Source organism: Ranitomeya imitator, chromosome 4 (genome assembly GCF_032444005.1).
Source record: "Ranitomeya imitator isolate aRanImi1 chromosome 4, aRanImi1.pri, whole genome shotgun sequence".
In the NCBI taxonomy this organism is placed as follows: Eukaryota; Metazoa; Chordata; class Amphibia; order Anura; family Dendrobatidae; genus Ranitomeya; species Ranitomeya imitator.
The window spans coordinates 25,029,289-25,052,759 of NC_091285.1; the positions used below are offsets into that span (position 1 = coordinate 25,029,289).

Here is a 23,471-nt window from a genome sequence, read left to right on the forward strand (position 1 = left end):
ATAACGGGGGGGAGAGCAGAAGTTATGGCCAAGTGAAGGACTGAAACGGGATCTTCAGATAATGCCCACCTACCCACCCACCAGACATTACTTGGTACATAAGTTAGAGGGAAGACGTGACACCATTGGCCGATATCGGAAGTTAACCAACGAGGTTCGGCAATGCCATCAATTAAGATTTTGCCCTGATCATATTACATTGATCGAGGGCTAGTGGGAGCTGAACAACCAATGGATTTGTATAGTTTCCTAAGACTTTTACAGCCCGAACCATCTAAGTGAGATTGGAGTATAAAATCCTGGAGAAATTGGTATCCAACAAGATTACAATATTTTGGAACAAGGACAATACAGATACGACTTGAGAGGGAATGCTACATGAAAGAAAATTAAGCGAAAAGTAGCGGGACAAAATTGGATTTTGGCTGATGATCATAAGCACTATACAGACAAAGTGAGAATATTTGAGAAGATACCATTATCTAAGATGTGGAAAAATTTGAGTAAATGTTTTTAAAAAGGTCAGAGTGAACCCAAAGCGTAGGAATTATCATGACTTCTACAAAGGAGTATAAGGTTTCATGGCCAAAATAAGCTATGGAGGTAGGAACTCACCTTCTTAGCATGTATTGGTAAGTCACAGAGAGAACAGATATGGGGAAAATCTTTTGGCATTACTCCATGGAAATCGTCAATGTTTCTAATGGACGGCATTCCTCTTGCCTTTTCAAAGACAGATCGCTCTTGCGCTTGGCTGTAGCTCATGGGCTCGTAGTCGTTACCAAGCTTACGGAAAGGAGCATCAGATGAGAAGCGGTCTTCTCTAAACCTTTCCCGATCTCTTAAGCGGTCGTCTATATCCAGCCTTTCGCGATAAGCGGACTCTCGAGAGCGGCTCCCGTGGTCATAATCGACCACATGGTCGAGACCAGATGAGCGATCACCAAAGCTCTCTCTTCTGAAAGGTCTTACGTCATTATCCCAGTCACCGCCAGAACCTCTCATAGGCTCTCGTTGAAGCCTCTCTCTGTAACCTAACATAGACATGTCTTCCGACCTCCTCCTCTTAATCTGCTGAATTAGCTGCGGCAAACTTTCAGGAGTAATCTTTTCCTCTGGATAGCGACTTAATTCATCCAAATCCCTAGAGGACAGACCAAAGCTGGCCAAGATCTTATTGGCCGGATTGGGTTCTCCTCTGTGTTGAGGAGGCATAGGTGGAGGAGCTCGATTACCAAGACTAAATATCGATGGCAAGTTTTTGGAGGAATTGGACAATGAGCCACGAGAGCCTTGGGGGCCAGAACCGACGTTCATAAAGTCTCTGCCTAAAGACTGAGAAAAGGGCTTCGACATGTTACTGCGCTGGTTCATGGCAAGAAGAACAAAAATGAGAATGTCCCGAGAAGGAGTATATTTACGGCTGAGAATGTGGCTATGAGGACTGAAGGATCTTCGTTACGCAGAAAGACGGCACACAATTCTGTAGAAAAACAAGTAATTTTAGTCAACACAACAGAAATCTGGAAACAATTTGAACAAAAATAGGATTAAAAAAAAAATTAACATTTCCTAAACACATAGTACCAAGAATTAAAATAAAGTGTAAGGATCCAATAACAGAGGACGAGCTGCTAAGCAGATGGTGAACAGAGAGGCAAGAAAGTTGCACGTAGAGATGGATCTACACGAGACTGCTCAGTTTTCAATTCGGTACTGGTTTGGGATGGTAGAACTTTTAGAGTTGAGTCATTACTTAAAATGTCCACATTCTTATACTGTTCATGGTTAAAAGGACATTGACCCGAGAAAGAAAACATACAAGTACATATTAAAAGGATAAACCAAGCAAGATTGACCAGGTCGGTGAAAAAGGACAAACGCAATTCATAAAAGGTGAACATGATACTTTATCAACCGTTTTAAAACGGACGGTATTATCTGGGTTCTAATCCCACCCAGGACAACATCTGTAAAGAGTTTGTATGTTCTCTCCGTGTTTGCGTGGGTTTCCTCCGGGCACTCCGGTTTCCTCCCACATTCCAAAGACATACTGATAGGAAATTTAGATTGTGAGCCCCATCGGGGACAGCGATGATAATGTGAGCAAACTGTAAAGCGCTGCGGAATATGTTAGCGCTATATAAAAAGATTATTATTATTATTAGTACGGGAAGCTAAAAATATGGGATAGCACTTCTCCAGATCAAATTATTTTCTACCAGCACTTACAGAGTATCGAATAAGGTAAAGCATGGACACCGAGAGAGTTCTTCCGAAATAAGAGAGGAAGTCAGAAAAGTAAGGTTTCCTGCTATGTTTTATCCTATGAAATTGCACGGATCCAGTCTAAATAGTAAAGCAAGAAAGTAAACCGATAAAGTAGAGTCTGAAATAAAACTACATAAAGTCGGTAAATATTCTGATGGATCCATCAGATGGAAATGTTTTTCTAATGCAGTTAAGACAAAGTATACAGCTACAAAAGATGAAGTTAACCTTCAGATCGCACCGAAATGGCACAGTATAGCATGAACTGAGTGTAGCCTAAGCATTTAACATTTTCTGTCACCCATCACCGAAGCAGACTAGGTGAAGAATTGTATCCTATCAGCAAGAAACCATATATTTTCTGACTTCTCCTCGTACAAAGAGGTGGAGCATCAAATTAGGCCCTCAATCAAGAGCAGGAGGCAATGTAGATTACAGATACTACACAATGAGAACATCATTCTACAGATCGTATTTTACACAAGCTCACAGGTGGCACTTTTCTCACACATGATAGTGATATTGAATAGCCAAACCAGCTATGAAGAGGTGGCAACTTGCTTTTTAAGCCAATGTATACCATTCTGAACAAAGCTAAAACAGGGAACAAGTGCATTTCCCAGACATGAGAGAGAATTAGAAGTCGTGTGAACAGGTTGCACCTCTTGGGGTACCTTGATGGCAGCTGGGAGAACACTGGTCCAACTTTTAGTCTGAAGTCCACTCATTAGCACGAACAGATTTGTTTAAAAATACATAATTACATATGCATAGAAGACCTCTATGACCGGTGTGGTCATCATTAGATGAGGCAAAGGGACAGAGATTGCACAATTCAGGAGCCGGTCAGGTCAGTTTAGAAGCAAAATTAAAACAAAACAAAAAAAGTGAAACGTTCAAAGCACCAATAACCTGGCACATCTGGGACATAGCCAGACCTGGAGAAGTCTGTGGTGGAATAGTGTAAGGTTACAGGACTACAATGAAGAAAAGGCATCAAACTCTAAAGCAGAGGCCCCAACTGTTTTCGGTCTCACAGGACATTTGCAAATGGGGCATAACCAACTGACATGGGCCATCGTTCTAGTACTAACTGCAAGTGACAAGTTACCGAGTTGCCACCAGCTGGAGAAGCGCATGGGGCTCCCAAGTTACCGGACGCAAAGTGCCTTAATGCTATAAACAAAGTTAAGAATCAAAAGGAGAAATAAAATCTGAGAAGTTTTGTTTGTTATAGGTTCTTAAAGCAGTTTGTGTTTAGCCCCGATCATCCATGTCAACCACAACTCTAACTTCAGTTAGAGGAAAAAGGGCTGAGCGATCAAATAAAGGACACCTGGGAGATATGCAATAACTCTAAGGCCCATTTACACGGCCCAATAAATAGTGTAGTCATGAACCAGTGTAAGGTTGGGTTCAGACAGCAGTGCCTGGACTGACTGCAGGTCTGCTGACCTAAACTTAAACTTCTATATGCATCTGACAATGTAAGTTTAGGTCAGTCTGGACATTGTGGTCCATAAGAGGTCCTTGAAATATGGTCGTCTGAACCGTGCAGCCGAGTACTAAATACAGGGGCAAGCAGCGGTGGGTGACAATGCAAAAAAAAAAAAACAGTGGGGGTTGAGGGAAAAGAGAATTTTACAAAACCATTGAAGATTTTTTTCTATGCAAGGGCCACCTCGTTTCTTAACATTGCAGCGGCTTCAGGTCCTGGCATCCTGCTGCCTCAGCATAGACACATTGCACATATATAGCCTCACCTCTCCTTTGCTCCGTGCATCGGCCAATTTACCTGCAATGTAAGTTTATTTTATAACAAGCTCTGTAGATATTGAGTGACCAATAAATCTTGGGAAATTTCAGCTCCGAAGCCTTAAAGGGATTGTCCACTACTAGGACAGCCCCTTCTTGAACTAAATGTTTGCCCCGCTAAAAAAAAAAAAAAAGTACTCCCTTCCCATGCCGGCGCTGTTCCAGTGACGTCAGCACTCGCTACCCCGGGGATCTCGTGCGGTGCTGTGACACTTGGTGCCCAGCGCTCAATCACCACTGGCGTCTCCGTCCCCACCTTCGTACGGCATGAAGATGAAGCCACGGATAAGCTGCAGCCCTGACGTCCTCTTCACCTTCAATCTGTACGAAAGCGGGACAGTAACACCAATGCTGCCGGATACCAGGCACCATGTGTTACAACAACCGCATGAGAACCCCAGGAACACGAGTGCTGACACCACAGGAACGGCGACAGCATGGGAGGCGAGTATAGGATTTTTAGTTTTAGCAGGGCCAAACATGTAGTTCAAAAAGGGATTGTCCTAGTAGTGGAACACCACTTTAAAGAAGTCGGCCACTACTTGGACAACTTCTTCTCGTTCCCCATGTTTAGCCAAGTTAACATAAAAAAACACCTTCCATGCCGGCGCTGTTACAGCGGTGTTGGAACTGGTGTTCCAGGGGCTCACGTGAGGTTGTTCTCATGTTAGCCCTGTGCCCAATCACCGCTGGTGTCACTGCCCCCACCTTCAGATGGATAAGTAATTAACGGAAGGTTAGTTGCCTCCTGATTGCTTATACGTTCGAAGGCGTCCACAGTGACACCAGCGGTGGTTGGGCGCAGGGCTTACGTGACGCAACAAGCTGATGTCAGGTAACACAGAACCCACCCGAACTATTTGGTGGTTGCAGCTCGCTCTCTTCCATCCTTGCTTCAAAACTTGGCACCAGCGATTAGGCTCAGCGATGTACTGCTGTTAGCGGGGCGTTACTGCCTTACTGCAGGGAGTCGACTATCAATCGGCATGACATCGGCAGTAGCGCCCCGTCAACAGAGCAGCCAGGAAAAAGTCCTGAAAGAATCCTTTAAAATATTAAAGATTTAGATCTGCTCTGAGGCTCCCTTAAGGTACCATTACACTAAACGACTTACCAATGATCACGACCAGCGATACGACCTGGCCGTGATCGTTGGTAAGTTGTTGTGTGGTCGCTCGGGAGCTGTCACACAGACGGCTCTCTCCAGCGACCAACGATCAGGGGAACGACTTCGGCATCGTTGAAACTGTCTTCAACGATGCTGAAGTCCCCCTGCAGCACCCGGGTAACCAGGTTAAACATCGGGTTACTAAGTGTAGGGCCGCGCTTAGTAACCCAATATTTACCGTGGTTACCATTGTAAAAGTAAAAAAAAAAAAAAAAAAAAAAAAACACTACATACTCACATTCTGATGTCTGTTACGTCCCCCGCCGTCAGCTTCCCGCACTGACTGTGTCAGCGCCGGCCGTAAAGCAGAGCACAGCGGTGACGTCACCGCTGTGCTCTGCTTTACGGCCGGCGCTGACAGTCAGTGCAGGGAAGCTGACGGCGGGGAACGTGACAGACATCGGAATGTGAGTATGTAGTGTTTTTTTTTTTTTTTTTACTTTTACAATGGTAACCAGGGTAAATATTGGGTTACTAAGCGCGGCCCTGCGCTTAGTAACCCGATATTTACCCTGGTTACAAGTGAACACATCGCTGGATCGGCATCACACACGCCGATCCACCGATGACAGCGGGTGATCAGCGACCAAAAAATGGTCCTGATCATTCCCCAACGACCAACGATCTCCCAGCAGGGGCCTGATCGTTGGTCGCTGTCACACATAACGAGATCGTTAGCGGGATCATTGCTACGTCACCAAAAGCGTGACATTGCAACGATATCGTTAACAAAATCGTTATGTGTGAAGGTACCTTTAAAGGGAATCTGTCAGTAACATTACTGACGTAATCACCATTCTCGCAGAGCACAGCCTGACTGAGTGACCTATGAACCAAGCACCTGGTAAAACACCGTAAGCGCACCTACACCGCATGTGCTTTTTTAACTGCGTATTTACCACATCTAATGCAAGTCTATATGGAAATTCAGCACAGAAGACATGCCACAAGAGAAATTGACATGCTGCGGCTCATAAACCCGCACCGCAGGTGTGTTTAGGCAGCGTACAAAAGATGCACAGACAATATAACTTTCACCTGTTTATATGGGATATGTATTCATTCCCCTATTATCTACATATATTTCATGTTCATTCTCCACCTAACAGAGAATATAATATACAACCTGTTTATATGGGATATATGTTCATTCTATTATCTTCATATATTCCATATTCACTCCCATTTAACAAGCAGAGGGAATACGATATACACCTGTTTATACGAGGCTGAAGTTGGTTTCCTATTTGTCAGTTTCTTCAGCAATTTTTCATTTTCCGTTTTTTTATAGGTTTAACAACAAAAAGTATGCATCACAATAATAACATGCTATGCAGCAAGGTGCCCTGATGCGAATAAACTTAACCCCTTCCCGACCTGTGACGCCACGTAGGCGTCATGAAAGTCGGTGCCAATCCGACCTGTGACGCCTATGTGGCGTCATGGAGGGATCGCGTCCCTGCAGATCGGGTGAAAGGGTTAACTCCAATTTCACCTGATCTGCAGGGTCAGGGGGAGTGCTACTTCAGCCCAGGGGGGTGGCTTCGCCCCCCCACCCCCCCCCCCCCCGGCTACGATCGCTCTGATTGGCTGTTGAAAGTGAAACTGCCAATCAGAGCGATTTGTAATATTTCACCTATGAAAACTGGTGACATATTGCAATCCAGCCATGGCCGATGCAGCAATATCATCGGCCATGGCTGGAAACCCTGATCTGCCCCCCCCCCCCCGATCTCCTACCCAGTCCTCCGTCCTGTGCTCCGCTCCCACATTGTCCTGTCCGCTCCCCCTCCCCCGTGCTCCAATCTACCCCCCTCATACTTATCGAGCCTCCCGATGTCCGTCCGTCTTCTCCATGGGCGCCGGCATTTTCCAAAATGGCGGGTGCATGCGCAGTGCGCCTGCCGAATCTGACGGCAGATTTGTTCCAGGTATATTTTGATCACTGTGATAAAACCTATCACAGTGATCAAAATAAAAAAAAAAATAAAAAGAAGTAAATGACCCCCCCCCCTCCTTTATCACCCCCATAGGTATGGACAATAATAAAATAAAGAAAATATATATATTTTTTTCCACTAGGGTTAGAATTATGCTATGTGCACACGGTGCGGATTTGGCCGCGGATCCATAGTAGTTTTCCATCAGGTTTACAGTACCATGTAAACCTATGGAAAACCAAATCCGCTGTGCCCATGGTGCGGAAAATACCGCGCGGCAACGCTGCGTTTTATTTTCCGCAGCATGTCAATTCTTTGTGCGGATTCCGCAGCGTTTTACACCTGTTCCTCAATAGGAATCCGCAGGTGAAATCTGCACAAAAAAAAAACACTGGAAATCCGCGGTAAATCCGCAGATAAAATGCAGTGCCTTTTACCTGCGGATTTTTCAACAATCCTGCGGAAAAATCTCACACGAATCCGCAACGTGGGCACATAGCCTTAGGATTAGGGTTGGAATTAGGGTTAAGATTAGGCTTGTGGTTAGGGTTATGGTTAGTGTTAGGGGTGTGTTGGGGTTAAAGTTGTGGTTAGGGTTGGGATTAGGATTGGGATTGGGGTTACGGGTGTGTTGGGGTTAGGGTTGTGATTAGGATTATGGCTACAGTTGGGATTAGGGTTAGGGGTGTGTTGGGGTTAGTGTTGAAGTTAGAATTGAGGGGTTTCCACTGTTTAGGCACATCAGGGGTCTCCAAACGCAACATGGCGCCACCATTGATTCCAGCCAATCTTGCGTTCAAAAAGTCAAATGGTGCTCCCTCACTTCTGAGCCCCGACGTGTGCCCAAACAGTGGTTTACCCCCACATATGGGGTACCAGCGTACTCAGGACAAAATGGGCAACAACTATTGGGGTCCAATCTCTCCTGTTACCCTTGCGAAAATAAATTATGTTTTAGCAAGCAATTTTTTTTATGAGGAAAGAAAAATTATTTTTTATTTTCACGGCTCTGCGTTATAAACTTCTGTGAAGCACTTAGGGGTTCAAAGTGCTCACCACATATCTAGATAAGTTCCTTGGGGGGTCTAATTTCCAAAAATGGGATCACTTGTGGGGGGTTTCTACTGTTTAGGCACATCAGGGGCTCTGCAAACGCAACGTGACGCCCGCAGACCAGTCCATCAAAGTCTGCATTTCAAAAGTCACTACTTCCCTTCCGAGCCCTGCCGTGTACCCAAACAGTGGTTCCCCCCCCCCACATATTGGGCATCAGCGTACTCAGGACAAACTGGACAACAACTTTTGGGGTCCAATTTCTCCTGTAACCCTTGGGAAAATAAAAAATTGCAGGCTAAAAAAATAATTTTTGAGGAAAGAAAAATTTTTTTTTATTTTCACGGCTCTGCATTATAAAGTTCTGTGAAGCACTTGGGGGTTAAAGTGGTCACCGCACATCTAGATAAGTTCCTTGGGAGGTCTAGTTTCCAAAATGGGGTCACATGTGGGGGAGCTTTAATGTTTAGGCACACAGGGGCTCTCCAAACACAACATGGTGTCCGCTAACGATTGGAGCTAATTTTTCATTCAAAAAGTCAAATGGCGCTCCTTCCTTTCCGAGCCTTGCCGCGTGCCCAAACAGTGGTTTACCCCCACATATGAGTTATCAGTGTACTCAGGAAAAATTGCCCAATAAATTTAAGGATCCAGTTTATCCTGTTGCCCATGTGGAAATGAACAAATTGAGGCTAAATGAAATTTTTTGTGAAATAAAAGTATTTTTTTATTTTCTCGGATCAATTTGTGAAGCACCTTGGGGTTCAAAGTGCTCACTAGGCATCTAGATAAGTTCCTTGGGGGGTCTAGTTTCGAAAATGGGGTCACATGTGGGGAAGATCCAATTTTAAACACAGGGGCTCTCCAAACGTGACATGGTGTCCGCTAAAGAGTGGAGCCAATTTTTCATTGAAAAAGTCAAATGGCGCTCCTTCCCTTCGGAGCCCTGTCGTGCGCCCAAACAGTGGTCCCCCTCCCCCCATATGAGGTATCAGTGTACTCAGGACAAATTGTACAATAACGTTTGGGGTCCAGTTTCTCTTTTTACCCATGGGAAAATAAAAAAATTGTTGCTAAAACATAATTTTTGTGACTAAAAAGTTAAATGTTCATTTTTTTCTTCCATGTTGCTTCTGCTGCTGTGAAGCACCTGAAGGGTTAATAAACTTCTTGAATGTGGTTGTGAGTACCTTGAGGGGTGCAGTTTTTAGAATGGTGTCACTTTTGGGTATTTTTAGCCATATAGACCCCTCAAACTGACTGTGAGGTGGTCCCTAAAAAAAAAAATGGTTTTGTAAATTTTGTTGTAAAAAATGAGAAATGGCTGGTCAACTTTTAACCGTTATAACTTCCTAGCAAAAAAAAATAAATTGTTTCCAAAATTGCGCTGATGTAAAGGAGACATGTGGGTAATGTTATTTGTTAGCTATGTTGTGTCACATATCTCTCTGGTTTAACAGAATAAAAATTCAAAATTTGAAAATTGCGAAATTTTCTAAATTTTAGCCAAAATTTCCATTTTTTTTCACAAATAAACGCAAAAATTATCGACCTAAACTTACCACTAACATGAAGCCCAATATGTCACGAAAAAACAATCTCAGAACCGTTAGGATCCGTTCCTGAGTTATTACCTCATAAAGGGACACTGGTCAGAATTGCAAAAAAACGGCCAGGTCATTAAGGTCAAAATAGGCTGGGTCATGAAGGGGTTAAGTTTGTCTTATATTCCAAAAAATATGGTACTCCTGTTTACACGGGATGAGTACATTCCCCCGTTATCCACATATACTCCATATTCATTCCCCACCTATCAAGCTCAGGGAATATAACACACCTGGTTAGATGGGATATGTGCTAATTCCCCTATTATCTACATATGTGCCATGCCTCAGGTGCACAGGACATTCATATTCCATCCCATAATGTCTATTCCATCCCATAATGTCTATTCCATATCTGTGATGTTATATGGTAGGATACAAGGTAAAGTATCCAGGCTCTGAGGGAACACACGAGAGATAGTGTCACCACAAAGACACGCAGCAGGCCCGGGCGCCATGATAAATGCTAGAGTGTATGGGCTCCTTCCAGGTGTGACGTCATTTCCGGGGGCGTGTCATATCGGGAGGGGGCGTGTTTTCAGTCACATCATGAAGGCGGCAAAGCAAAGCAGCAGGATTATAGCTTGTGGACGCCATGGCACATGGAGGTTAGTGGTTTCAGGGTGAAAAAATGCTACTTGCTGCTCGCTATTGGGGGGAGGCACTGTGGTGGACGACCTGCTTGTCTGTGTGGGGGGCACCGCTGCTGCTGTGGGGGACCCCCGTGGTGGGCTTTGTGGGGGGGGGGGGCACCGCTACTGCTGTGGGGGACCCCTGTGGTGGGCTTTGTGGGGGGGGGCACCGCTGCTGCTGTGGGGGACCCCCGTGGTGGGCTTTGTGGGGGGGGCACCGCTGCTGCTGTGGGGGACCCCCGTGGTGGGCTTTGTGGGGGCACCGCTGCTGCTGTGGGGGACCCCTGTGGTGGGCTTTGTGAGGGGGGCACCGCTACTGCTGAGGGGGAACCCTGTGGTGGGGGGGCACCGCTGCTGCTGTGGGGGACCCCTGTGGTGGGTTTTGTGGGGGGGGGGACACCGCTGCTGCCGGCTGTTGTGGGGGACCCCCGTGGTGGGGGGGGGGGCACCGCTGCTGCTGGGGGGGACCCCTGTGGTGGGGGGGGCACCGCTGCTGCTGTGGGGGACCCCCGTGGTGGGCGGGGCACCGCTGCTGCTGTGGGGGACCCCCGTGGTGGGCTTTGTGGGGGGGCACCGGTGCTGCTGTGGGGGACCCCCGTGGTGGGCTTTGTGGGGGGGGGCACCGCTGCTGCTGTGGGGGACCCCCGTGGTGGGGTTTGTGGGGGGGGGGCACCGCTGCTGCTGTGGGGGACCCCCGTGGTGGGCTTTGTGGGGGGGGGCACCGCTGCTGCCGGCTGTTGTGGGGGACCCCTGTCGTGAGATTTTGGGGGCACCTGCTGCTGGCTATTGTGGGGGACCCCTGTGGTGGGATGTTGTGGGGGGGACCCCTGTGGTGAGATTTGGGGGGGCACCTACTGCTGCTGGCTGTTGTGGGGGACCCCCTGTGGTGGGCTGTTGTGGGGGGCACCTGCTGCTGCTGGCAATTGTGGTGGGACCCCTGTGGTGGGATTTTGGAGGGCACTTGCTGCTGCTGACTATTGTGGGGGACCCCTGTGGTTGGATTTTGGGGGGCACCTGCTGGCTGTTGGGGGGGACCCCTGTGGTGGGGTTTGGAGGTGACCTGCTTACGGGGTGGACCCCTTTTAGTGGGGGAGACCTGTGGTGGGGTTTGAGGGTGACATGCTTGTGGTTCGGTTTGGGGGGGTGTGACCTGTCTATTGGGGGGGACCCCTGTTGTGGGATTTGAGGGCTATCTGCTTGTGGGATGTGGGGGGAGACCTGCTGCAGGCTATTGGGAGACCCCTGTGGTGGGACGTGGGGAGGCGACCTGCCTGTGGTGGGACGTGTTGAGGCGACCTGCCTGTGGTGGGACGTGTTGAGGCGACCTGCCTGTGGTGGGACGTGTTGAGGCGACCTGCCTGTGGTGGGACGTGTTGAGGCGACCTGCCTGTGGTGGGACGTGTTGAGGCGACCTGCCTGTGGTGGGACGTGTTGAGGCGACCTGCCTGTGGTGGGACGTGTTGAGGCGACCTGCCTGTGGTGGGACGTGTTGAGGCGACCTGCCTGTGGTGGGACGTGTTGAGGCGACCTGCCTGTGGTGGGACGTGTTGAGGCGACCTGCCTGTGGTGGGACGTGTTGAGGCGACCTGCCTGTGGTGGGACGTGTTGAGGCGACCTGCCTGTGGTGGGACGTGTTGAGGCGACCTGCCTGTGGTGGGACGTGTTGAGGCGACCTGCCTGTGGTGGGACGTGTTGAGGCGACCTGCCTGTGGTGGGACGTGTTGAGGCGACCTGCCTGTGGTGGGACGTGTTGAGGCGACCTGCCTGTGGTGGGACGTGTTGAGGCGACCTGCCTGTGGTGGGACGTGTTGAGGCGACCTGCCTGTGGTGGGACGTGTTGAGGCGACCTGCCTGTGGTGGGACGTGTTGAGGCGACCTGCCTGTGGTGGGACGTGTTGAGGCGACCTGCCTGTGGTGGGACGTGTTGAGGCGACCTGCCTGTGGTGGGACGTGTTGAGGCGACCTGCCTGTGGTGGGACGTGTTGAGGCGACCTGCCTGTGGTGGGACGTGTTGAGGCGACCTGCCTGTGGTGGGACGTGTTGAGGCGACCTGCCTGTGGTGGGACGTGTTGAGGCGACCTGCCTGTGGTGGGACGTGTTGAGGCGACCTGCCTGTGGTGGGACGTGTTGAGGCGACCTGCCTGTGGTGGGACGTGTTGAGGCGACCTGCCTGTGGTGGGACGTGTTGAGGCGACCTGCCTGTGGTGGGACGTGTTGAGGCGACCTGCCTGTGGTGGGACGTGTTGAGGCGACCTGCCTGTGGTGGGACGTGTTGAGGCGACCTGCCTGTGGTGGGACGTGTTGAGGCGACCTGCCTGTGGTGGGACGTGTTGAGGCGACCTGCCTGTGGTGGGACGTGTTGAGGCGACCTGCCTGTGGTGGGACGTGTTGAGGCGACCTGCCTGTGGTGGGACGTGTTGAGGCGACCTGCCTGTGGTGGGACGTGTTGAGGCGACCTGCCTGTGGTGGGACGTGTTGAGGCGACCTGCCTGTGGTGGGACGTGTTGAGGCGACCTGCCTGTGGTGGGACGTGTTGAGGCGACCTGCCTGTGGTGGGACGTGTTGAGGCGACCTGCCTGTGGTGGGACGTGTTGAGGCGACCTGCCTGTGGTGGGACGTGTTGAGGCGACCTGCCTGTGGTGGGACGTGTTGAGGCGACCTGCCTGTGGTGGGACGTGTTGAGGCGACCTGCCTGTGGTGGGACGTGTTGAGGCGACCTGCCTGTGGTGGGACGTGTTGAGGCGACCTGCCTGTGGTGGGACGTGTTGAGGCGACCTGCCTGTGGTGGGACGTGTTGAGGCGACCTGCCTGTGGTGGGACGTGTTGAGGCGACCTGCCTGTGGTGGGACGTGTTGAGGCGACCTGCCTGTGGTGGGACGTGTTGAGGCGACCTGCCTGTGGTGGGACGTGTTGAGGCGACCTGCCTGTGGTGGGACGTGTTGAGGCGACCTGCCTGTGGTGGGACGTGTTGAGGCGACCTGCCTGTGGTGGGACGTGTTGAGGCGACCTGCCTGTGGTGGGACGTGTTGAGGCGACCTGCCTGTGGTGGGACGTGTTGAGGCGACCTGCCTGTGGTGGGACGTGTTGAGGCGACCTGCCTGTGGTGGGACGTGTTGAGGCGACCTGCCTGTGGTGGGACGTGTTGAGGCGACCTGCCTGTGGTGGGACGTGTTGAGGCGACCTGCCTGTGGTGGGACGTGTTGAGGCGACCTGCCTGTGGTGGGACGTGTTGAGGCGACCTGCCTGTGGTGGGACGTGTTGAGGCGACCTGCCTGTGGTGGGACGTGTTGAGGCGACCTGCCTGTGGTGGGACGTGTTGAGGCGACCTGCCTGTGGTGGGACGTGTTGAGGCGACCTGCCTGTGGTGGGACGTGTTGAGGCGACCTGCCTGTGGTGGGACGTGTTGAGGCGACCTGCCTGTGGTGGGACGTGTTGAGGCGACCTGCCTGTGGTGGGACGTGTTGAGGCGACCTGCCTGTGGTGGGACGTGTTGAGGCGACCTGCCTGTGGTGGGACGTGTTGAGGCGACCTGCCTGTGGTGGGACGTGTTGAGGCGACCTGCCTGTGGTGGGACGTGTTGAGGCGACCTGCCTGTGGTGGGACGTGTTGAGGCGACCTGCCTGTGGTGGGACGTGTTGAGGCGACCTGCCTGTGGTGGGACGTGTTGAGGCGACCTGCCTGTGGTGGGACGTGTTGAGGCGACCTGCCTGTGGTGGGACGTGTTGAGGCGACCTGCCTGTGGTGGGACGTGTTGAGGCGACCTGCCTGTGGTGGGACGTGTTGAGGCGACCTGCCTGTGGTGGGACGTGTTGAGGCGACCTGCCTGTGGTGGGACGTGTTGAGGCGACCTGCCTGTGGTGGGACGTGTTGAGGCGACCTGCCTGTGGTGGGACGTGTTGAGGCGACCTGCCTGTGGTGGGACGTGTTGAGGCGACCTGCCTGTGGTGGGACGTGTTGAGGCGACCTGCCTGTGGTGGGACGTGTTGAGGCGACCTGCCTGTGGTGGGACGTGTTGAGGCGACCTGCCTGTGGTGGGACGTGTTGAGGCGACCTGCCTGTGGTGGGACGTGTTGAGGCGACCTGCCTGTGGTGGGACGTGTTGAGGCGACCTGCCTGTGGTGGGACGTGTTGAGGCGACCTGCCTGTGGTGGGACGTGTTGAGGCGACCTGCCTGTGGTGGGACGTGTTGAGGCGACCTGCCTGTGGTGGGACGTGTTGAGGCGACCTGCCTGTGGTGGGACGTGTTGAGGCGACCTGCCTGTGGTGGGACGTGTTGAGGCGACCTGCCTGTGGTGGGACGTGTTGAGGCGACCTGCCTGTGGTGGGACGTGTTGAGGCGACCTGCCTGTGGTGGGACGTGTTGAGGCGACCTGCCTGTGGTGGGACGTGTTGAGGCGACCTGCCTGTGGTGGGACGTGTTGAGGCGACCTGCCTGTGGTGGGACGTGTTGAGGCGACCTGCCTGTGGTGGGACGTGTTGAGGCGACCTGCCTGTGGTGGGACGTGTTGAGGCGACCTGCCTGTGGTGGGACGTGTTGAGGCGACCTGCCTGTGGTGGGACGTGTTGAGGCGACCTGCCTGTGGTGGGACGTGTTGAGGCGACCTGCCTGTGGTGGGACGTGTTGAGGCGACCTGCCTGTGGTGGGACGTGTTGAGGCGACCTGCCTGTGGTGGGACGTGTTGAGGCGACCTGCCTGTGGTGGGACGTGTTGAGGCGACCTGCCTGTGGTGGGACGTGTTGAGGCGACCTGCCTGTGGTGGGACGTGTTGAGGCGACCTGCCTGTGGTGGGACGTGTTGAGGCGACCTGCCTGTGGTGGGACGTGTTGAGGCGACCTGCCTGTGGTGGGACGTGTTGAGGCGACCTGCCTGTGGTGGGACGTGTTGAGGCGACCTGCCTGTGGTGGGACGTGTTGAGGCGACCTGCCTGTGGTGGGACGTGTTGAGGCGACCTGCCTGTGGTGGGACGTGTTGAGGCGACCTGCCTGTGGTGGGACGTGTTGAGGCGACCTGCCTGTGGTGGGACGTGTTGAGGCGACCTGCCTGTGGTGGGACGTGTTGAGGCGACCTGCCTGTGGTGGGACGTGTTGAGGCGACCTGCCTGTGGTGGGACGTGTTGAGGCGACCTGCCTGTGGTGGGACGTGTTGAGGCGACCTGCCTGTGGTGGGACGTGTTGAGGCGACCTGCCTGTGGTGGGACGTGTTGAGGCGACCTGCCTGTGGTGGGACGTGTTGAGGCGACCTGCCTGTGGTGGGACGTGTTGAGGCGACCTGCCTGTGGTGGGACGTGTTGAGGCGACCTGCCTGTGGTGGGACGTGTTGAGGCGACCTGCCTGTGGTGGGACGTGTTGAGGCGACCTGCCTGTGGTGGGACGTGTTGAGGCGACCTGCCTGTGGTGGGACGTGTTGAGGCGACCTGCCTGTGGTGGGACGTGTTGAGGCGACCTGCCTGTGGTGGGACGTGTTGAGGCGACCTGCCTGTGGTGGGACGTGTTGAGGCGACCTGCCTGTGGTGGGACGTGTTGAGGCGACCTGCCTGTGGTGGGACGTGTTGAGGCGACCTGCCTGTGGTGGGACGTGTTGAGGCGACCTGCCTGTGGTGGGACGTGTTGAGGCGACCTGCCTGTGGTGGGACGTGTTGAGGCGACCTGCCTGTGGTGGGACGTGTTGAGGCGACCTGCCTGTGGTGGGACGTGTTGAGGCGACCTGCCTGTGGTGGGACGTGTTGAGGCGACCTGCCTGTGGTGGGACGTGTTGAGGCGACCTGCCTGTGGTGGGACGTGTTGAGGCGACCTGCCTGTGGTGGGACGTGTTGAGGCGACCTGCCTGTGGTGGGACGTGTTGAGGCGACCTGCCTGTGGTGGGACGTGTTGAGGCGACCTGCCTGTGGTGGGACGTGTTGAGGCGACCTGCCTGTGGTGGGACGTGTTGAGGCGACCTGCCTGTGGTGGGACGTGTTGAGGCGACCTGCCTGTGGTGGGACGTGTTGAGGCGACCTGCCTGTGGTGGGACGTGTTGAGGCGACCTGCCTGTGGTGGGACGTGTTGAGGCGACCTGCCTGTGGTGGGACGTGTTGAGGCGACCTGCCTGTGGTGGGACGTGTTGAGGCGACCTGCCTGTGGTGGGACGTGTTGAGGCGACCTGCCTGTGGTGGGACGTGTTGAGGCGACCTGCCTGTGGTGGGACGTGTTGAGGCGACCTGCCTGTGGTGGGACGTGTTGAGGCGACCTGCCTGTGGTGGGACGTGTTGAGGCGACCTGCCTGTGGTGGGACGTGTTGAGGCGACCTGCCTGTGGTGGGACGTGTTGAGGCGACCTGCCTGTGGTGGGACGTGTTGAGGCGACCTGCCTGTGGTGGGACGTGTTGAGGCGACCTGCCTGTGGTGGGACGTGTTGAGGCGACCTGCCTGTGGTGGGACGTGTTGAGGCGACCTGCCTGTGGTGGGACGTGTTGAGGCGACCTGCCTGTGGTGGGACGTGTTGAGGCGACCTGCCTGTGGTGGGACGTGTTGAGGCGACCTGCCTGTGGTGGGACGTGTTGAGGCGACCTGCCTGTGGTGGGACGTGTTGAGGCGACCTGCCTGTGGTGGGACGTGTTGAGGCGACCTGCCTGTGGTGGGACGTGTTGAGGCGACCTGCCTGTGGTGGGACGTGTTGAGGCGACCTGCCTGTGGTGGGACGTGTTGAGGCGACCTGCCTGTGGTGGGACGTGTTGAGGCGACCTGCCTGTGGTGGGACGTGTTGAGGCGACCTGCCTGTGGTGGGACGTGTTGAGGCGACCTGCCTGTGGTGGGACGTGTTGAGGCGACCTGCCTGTGGTGGGACGTGTTGAGGCGACCTGCCTGTGGTGGGACGTGTTGAGGCGACCTGCCTGTGGTGGGACGTGTTGAGGCGACCTGCCTGTGGTGGGACGTGTTGAGGCGACCTGCCTGTGGTGGGACGTGTTGAGGCGACCTGCCTGTGGTGGGACGTGTTGAGGCGACCTGCCTGTGGTGGGACGTGTTGAGGCGACCTGCCTGTGGTGGGACGTGTTGAGGCGACCTGCCTGTGGTGGGACGTGTTGAGGCGACCTGCCTGTGGTGGGACGTGTTGAGACGACCTGCCTGTGGTGGGACGTGTTGAGGCGACCTGCCTGTGGTGGGACGTGTTGAGGCGACCTGCCGCTTATGGAGGGATCCCCTTTATTGGGGGGCGACCTGCTTATGGGTTGGGTTTGGGGGGCTGATGAGGGCTTAGGCTGGGTGGAGTGGACGTCCGATAAGAGTTTAGGCTGGGTCGGGGGTGGACGTCCGATGGGGGGGTTTGTGCTGGGTGGGGTGTCCGCGTCTGATGGGGGTGTGTGCTGGATGGGGTTGTGTGCTGGATGGGGGGGTCCACGTCCTGTGGGGGTTTGGCCGTCCGGTGGGGGTTTATTATTGGGTGGGCGTGGTGTACGATGGGAGTAATGTTTGGAGGAGGGGTGGACGTCCGATGGGGGTTTATGCTGGGGGGTTAAGCTGGGGTGGCATCCGATTGGGGGGGTGTCTGATGGGATTTATGGTTGGGGGCAGGGGGCGTCATATGGGGATTTACGCTTGTGGGAGGGAATGTCTGGTGGGCTTTGGGTTTATCCTGTGGGGTCCGCTGGTTAATGTGAGATGGAGGTTTCTGACTGGGGGAGCGAGGTTATGCTGTGTGGCCTTCTGGTTGATGTGGGGGAGCTAATGCTTCATTGGGGTACACACAAAAAAAATGGGTGTATGCTGCTTATGCTATGCAAAAAAAATTTTTTAGGTATTTTCTGTAGAGGAGGGTACACCACCAACTAGCACGAAGCTAATCCGTTTTAACTTAATGTCAGTAGGAGGAAGACATGGGTCTGGACCGACAAGCCCAGTTTAGGCCTTAGGTTTTGGGAGGTTTTTTTATTAACGATTTTTCTTTTTAATTTTTTTTTTTCTTCCCAGATATGGCTTTTGAGGGCGACAGTGGAATTGTCACTCTAATCTCCCACCTAGAATTGTCACTACCATATCATCTGTGGTCTACGAGGCAAGGCCCTAACACATCAAGAGTGTTTGGGGTTCCCCGGAGGACCGTTCATGCCACGAATCGCCCTACCCTCTCGCCTCTCTGCGTCCAGGTTATTCCATGCCCATCTTCATCATCGCTCTGCGAAAAAGGATTTGTGATCTTAAGGACTGGTATATCCTACGAGGCAGTAAGGGGGCTACTTTAAAAAAAAAAAAACACAGGACAAATATGTCCTAGTTTTCCCCTGAGCAATGTGGACGTCTCCTGAGGAAACCTTCCTATTCATGCAGCCTCCACGTTTTCCAGAGGCTCCTGTGACCTTGCTCTTAAAATATCCTGGCTTTGGTCTAGGCCTTCTCTGGTGGCCGGTCCACACCGCCAGCGCCCTGAACAATCATGCACGCCAACTTTCTAGTGCGTCCTACTGTGCGCCTATCAGTTTAAGAGTACTTCGCTTCTGCAACAGAGGACTAAAGTCTGCCTCCCAAGAGATCTGTTCAAATTTGGTTGTTTTGGAAATGTTCTGTCCAAAAAAAAAAAAGACGGGACAACTCTCTGACCCGCCAGGAAAAGACGAGACCTTCCTTTAGGCCAGCTCCCTCCTGGCATCCATGAACCCACCAGCACTGGTCTGCTAGGCCTGGATCTAGCAGACTCTCTTCGACATGATGGGGCATTCCCACCTTGGATGTTTCTCAGGATCGGCTGCCGTGTCCTTCACAATTCAAGGCCGGTATTATGATCTCTGGTCCGGGACACCGAAACCTCAGACACAGGAGGCAGGCCTGAGGGGGGTGCTTCAGAGCCGCATACCCTACCGACAGTCCTGCCCGCATGCACCAACAGCATATTACATTTTTACAATACTTTAGAAATGCATAAAATGAAACAAGCAAAGGCATAAAGTTTTTCTATGCAAAAAAGGCAGTTTTATAAAATTAGAAATATTTCTATATCTAATGTTAAAATGATATTTATCCAGTATTTCTATAAGTAAAAGTCTGAGATTTCTGTGAGAAATGGTAATTGTTTACCTCTAAAACCAGTTCTGAATGTAAATAAAACATTGCTCTGATTAAGTCTCCACATTGTATTTGTCTTTCATTTCATGCGTAGGGCAGGACAAGCCCATGATGTATCTGTGTAAAGCTAGGTTCACATTGCGTTAATGGGTTAACGCTAACGGACTGCGTTGCACGGCGAAAATGTCGAAATTAACGCCGTGCAACGGGTCAGTTTGCGCACCCATTGACAGCAATGTTACTTTTAGCTGAAGCGCATCACTAGCGCATGCCATTTTCGGCACGCGCTAGCGATGTGCCGTTCTTTTGTGACGGACCTCGGACGCTGCTTGCAGCGTCCGAGGCCCGTTCCTCGCTACCGCAGATCGGGGATCTGCGTTAGCGGGGAGGGTGAACGCCGACCCTCTAGAAACATTGCGTCAGCGCAATCCGCTAGCGCTATGCGCTTAACGGATTGCACTAACGCAATGTGAACCTAGCGTAAGACGTAAGGTGCTATAATAACAGCCTTGGGCTGGTTTCACACCAGCATTCGGCAGGGCTGCGGATGGCAGCCTTCTTCCTCCGTTAAGCCCCGCACAATGCCGCACCTCTTCCTTCAGTTCCGCCTACATCTGCATGCGTCCTGCATACCCTATCTTTAACATTGGGTACGCAGGCCAAGCGGATGCCTCTGCATGCGCTGTTTTAACGCTGCGCCGACCGCAACAAAATGCAACATGTTGCGTTCGACGCAGTTCAGCGCATCGTCAAAACGACACGTGCCTGTGTACCCAATGTTAAAGATAGGGGATGCATGCAGACGTAGGCGGAGCTGAAAGAAGAGGTGTAGCAGTGGGTGGGGCTTAACGGAGGAAGAAGGCTGCCGAACGCTGGTGTGAAACCAGTCTTAGACAGGTAAACCACTTTTGAAACAATGTTCACTTGTACAAGCATTTAACCCCTCAGTGACGGGGCCAATTTTTTAAAATCTGACCAGTGTCACTTTATGTAGTAATAACTCTGGAATGCTTCAACATATTCCATTGATTTTGAGGTTGTTTTTTCCCCTGACATATTAGACTGTATGATAATGGTAAACTTGGGCTAATGATAAACTTAGGTTAATATGTTTTGCTTTATTTTGTAAAAATATCAGAAATTTAAAAAAAATAGAAATTTTCAAATTTTGAATGATTTTCCCTTTAAGGCCGGAGTCACACTAGAGAGGAATACGGACTAGTGCTATGCGAGAAAAAAAAAATTGCATAGCACTCGGACCAATGTTAATCTGTTGGGCAGCTCCCATCACGTTTTTTTTCTTTTCACGGCCGTATTATATGTGCGAGTGAAATTGCACTATGCTGCGATTTGCACCGTATATCAGCCGAGAATCCCCAATGAAAGTCTGTTTATGCAAGAAAAACTCACACCACACGGGCCATCAGTGTGACTTGCGAGAAATACGCAACGGTGTCCTTTGAAAGGCTTGCAATTCAGGTGCAGTGTACAGTAAAATCACACTGACAGCTTACAATATTTACAAATAGTTAATTTGTCGGCTTCTGTCAAATCATTGCAGGATAGGAGACATGGTTTACATACAGTAAACCATTGCAGAACGGTTAGATTTATATAGGTCAGTGACTAATACGGTGAGTAGTATGTGTGTGTGTAAAATTTGGGACCTGTATGTATTTAATAAAAATGTTTTCACTGAAAAAACTGGCGTGGGCTCCCACATAATTTTCTGTGCCACAGAGGGAAAGTCAGTGACTGAGGACAGATATTATAGCCTAGAGAAGGACCATGGTTATTGCCACCCCAGAAAAGGTGCATCTGTAAGATGCTCCAATTCTGGCACTCAGCCTCTGTTCTCACTGCCCTGTAGCGGTGGCATATGGGGTAATAAGGGGTTAATGTCACCTTTTGTATTGTAAGGTGACAGTAGGCCAGCTTACTAATGGAGAGGTGTCTGATAGATGCCTCTCCATTACTAACCTGTGGGCTTGATGTTACTTGACAATAAAATGGTGACATCAACCCCACAAATCTGAGCCCCACTGCTACAGGGCAAGTGGGAAGAGCGAGGCTAAGTACCAGAATTGGCAGATCTATAAGATGCGCCATTTCTGGGATGGCTGAGAGCTGATGGTTTTTAGCCTCTGGGGCTGCCAATATCCATGGCCTCTTCACAGACTATTAATATCAGCCTACAGCTTTTATAGGGGGACCCCATGTCAATATTTTGTGTCCCACTGTAAAATAGCCAGTAAAGGCTATTAATAACCTGGGAACCTTTATGGTTATTGGCTCCTTTCCAGAATATTAACATCAGCTGTCCCTCTGCTGGTTATGAAAATTATGCCGTGCTAGATATAGACACTGACATTCACAGCAGCGCGTCCGCCCCGATGCTCTTTTCTGACTCCTTTCTCAGGCCCCCAAAAAAGTGTTAACTAAGTACCCTTTATTTTCTTGCACTGTAGCCGTTCACTTACTACAGGGTATTCAATCATTGTTTCTGTCCCCCCACATAAAGTACGACCACTATCTATATGCCTTTATATACAGCATTCTAGAATGCTGTGTATATATAGTAGGCCCACTGCCTGTATACCCTTATACACAGCATTTTATAAAGCACAACCACTATCTGTATGCCCTTAAGACTTGCCTGGCCCCATACAATGGGCTTTGCTAGTCTTAATCCAGGGCCTTCTCCTCTTCTATCACCGTCCTTCTTTCTTTGAGTCGATGACGTGTCCTATGTCATCCACACGGTGTCTTCCATCGTGCTCCTGTGCATCGCACTTCTTTCTGCCCGTTGCAGTACTTTGCTTTGTGCTCGGCAGAGAAGTGTTCCTGCACAGAAGCGTGATGAGGGAGGTTGTGTGGATGATGTAGAACACATCCACGGGAAGGACTGTGCCGGATGAAGACCAGCGCCAAACAACACCGGACCGCCCCGTAGGTGAGTATAAGAAGTTATTTACATTATGCACATTGGCTTAGGGACATACCGTATATACTCGAGTAGAAGCTGACCACCCCCCCTAATTTTGCCACAAAAAACTGGGAAAACTTAATGACTCGAGTATAAGCCTTAGGGTGGAAAATGCAGCAGCTACTGGTAAATGTCAAAAATAAAAATAGATACCAATAAAAGTAAAATTAATTGAGACATCAGTAGGTTAAGTGTTTTTGAATATCCATATTGAATGAGGAGCCCCATATAATGCTCCATACAGTTCATGATGGCCCCATAAGATGCTCCATATTAAAATATGCCCCATATAATGCTGCACAAATGTTAATAATGGCCCCATAAGATGCTTCATAGAAACTTTTGCCCCATACAATGCTGCATAAAGGCTGATGGCCCCATAAGATGCTCCATAGATTTTACTCCATAGATTATGCCCCATGAGATGCTCCACACATTATGCCCCATTTACTGTTGCTGCGAATAAAAAAAAAAAAAAAAACACATACTCGCCTCTCTTCGCTCAGGCCCCCGGCACTTTCCACTGCTGCGTGCTGCTCTGTCTTCCATCCTCTGCACTGACTGTTCAGGCAGAGGGCGGCACGCACACTAACTACGTCATCGTGCCCTCTGACCTAAACAGTCACAGCCAGAGGACAGAGCGGCCCGCAGCGGTGCAAAGGGGAGAGGTGAATATCGCGCAATGCTCACCTCCCCCGTCATCCTCAACTGCTCCCGACGCGGTCCCTGGCAGCTTCTCACTGTCAGATGGTCTCCGGGAATCGCCAGCGTCTTCCTTTGTTCAGCTGTCACGAACAGCTCATTAAAGAAATGAATATGCATCCATATTCATTAATGAGCGGTTCCACGTGACCGTTGAACAAAGGAAGAGCTGCCCGGAGACCATCGGACATGCAGGGACCGCGCCGGGAGCAGGTGAGTATGTGACAGCCGCCGCTCCCCCTCCCCCGCTGACAATGACTTGAGTATA

At 51.6% G+C, this 23,471-nt stretch overlaps 1 protein-coding gene and 1 long non-coding RNA gene across 3 annotated transcripts in view; one reads left to right on the top strand and one right to left on the bottom strand.

Moving 5' to 3' along the window:
- The window catches only part of LOC138675303 (matrin-3-like), a 68,685-nt gene that overhangs the window by 37,872 nt on the left and 7,342 nt on the right, over nt 1–23,471 (bottom strand). The window contains exon 2 of one of the 2 annotated variants that reach the window (XM_069763390.1): nt 616–1,483. The exons of the other annotated variant lie outside the window; for it this stretch is intronic. Within the exon in view, the coding sequence (XP_069619491.1) occupies nt 616–1,374 (759 nt within the window). The 5' untranslated portion in view covers nt 1,375–1,483. The remainder of the gene's footprint in view (nt 1–615; nt 1,484–23,471) is intronic. 2 annotated transcript variants of the gene reach the window in all.
- LOC138675299 (uncharacterized) lies at nt 10,095–19,577 on the top strand. The gene is made up of 2 exons (XR_011320664.1): nt 10,095–10,459; nt 18,427–19,577. It is a non-coding gene; the product is annotated as an uncharacterized lncRNA (long non-coding RNA).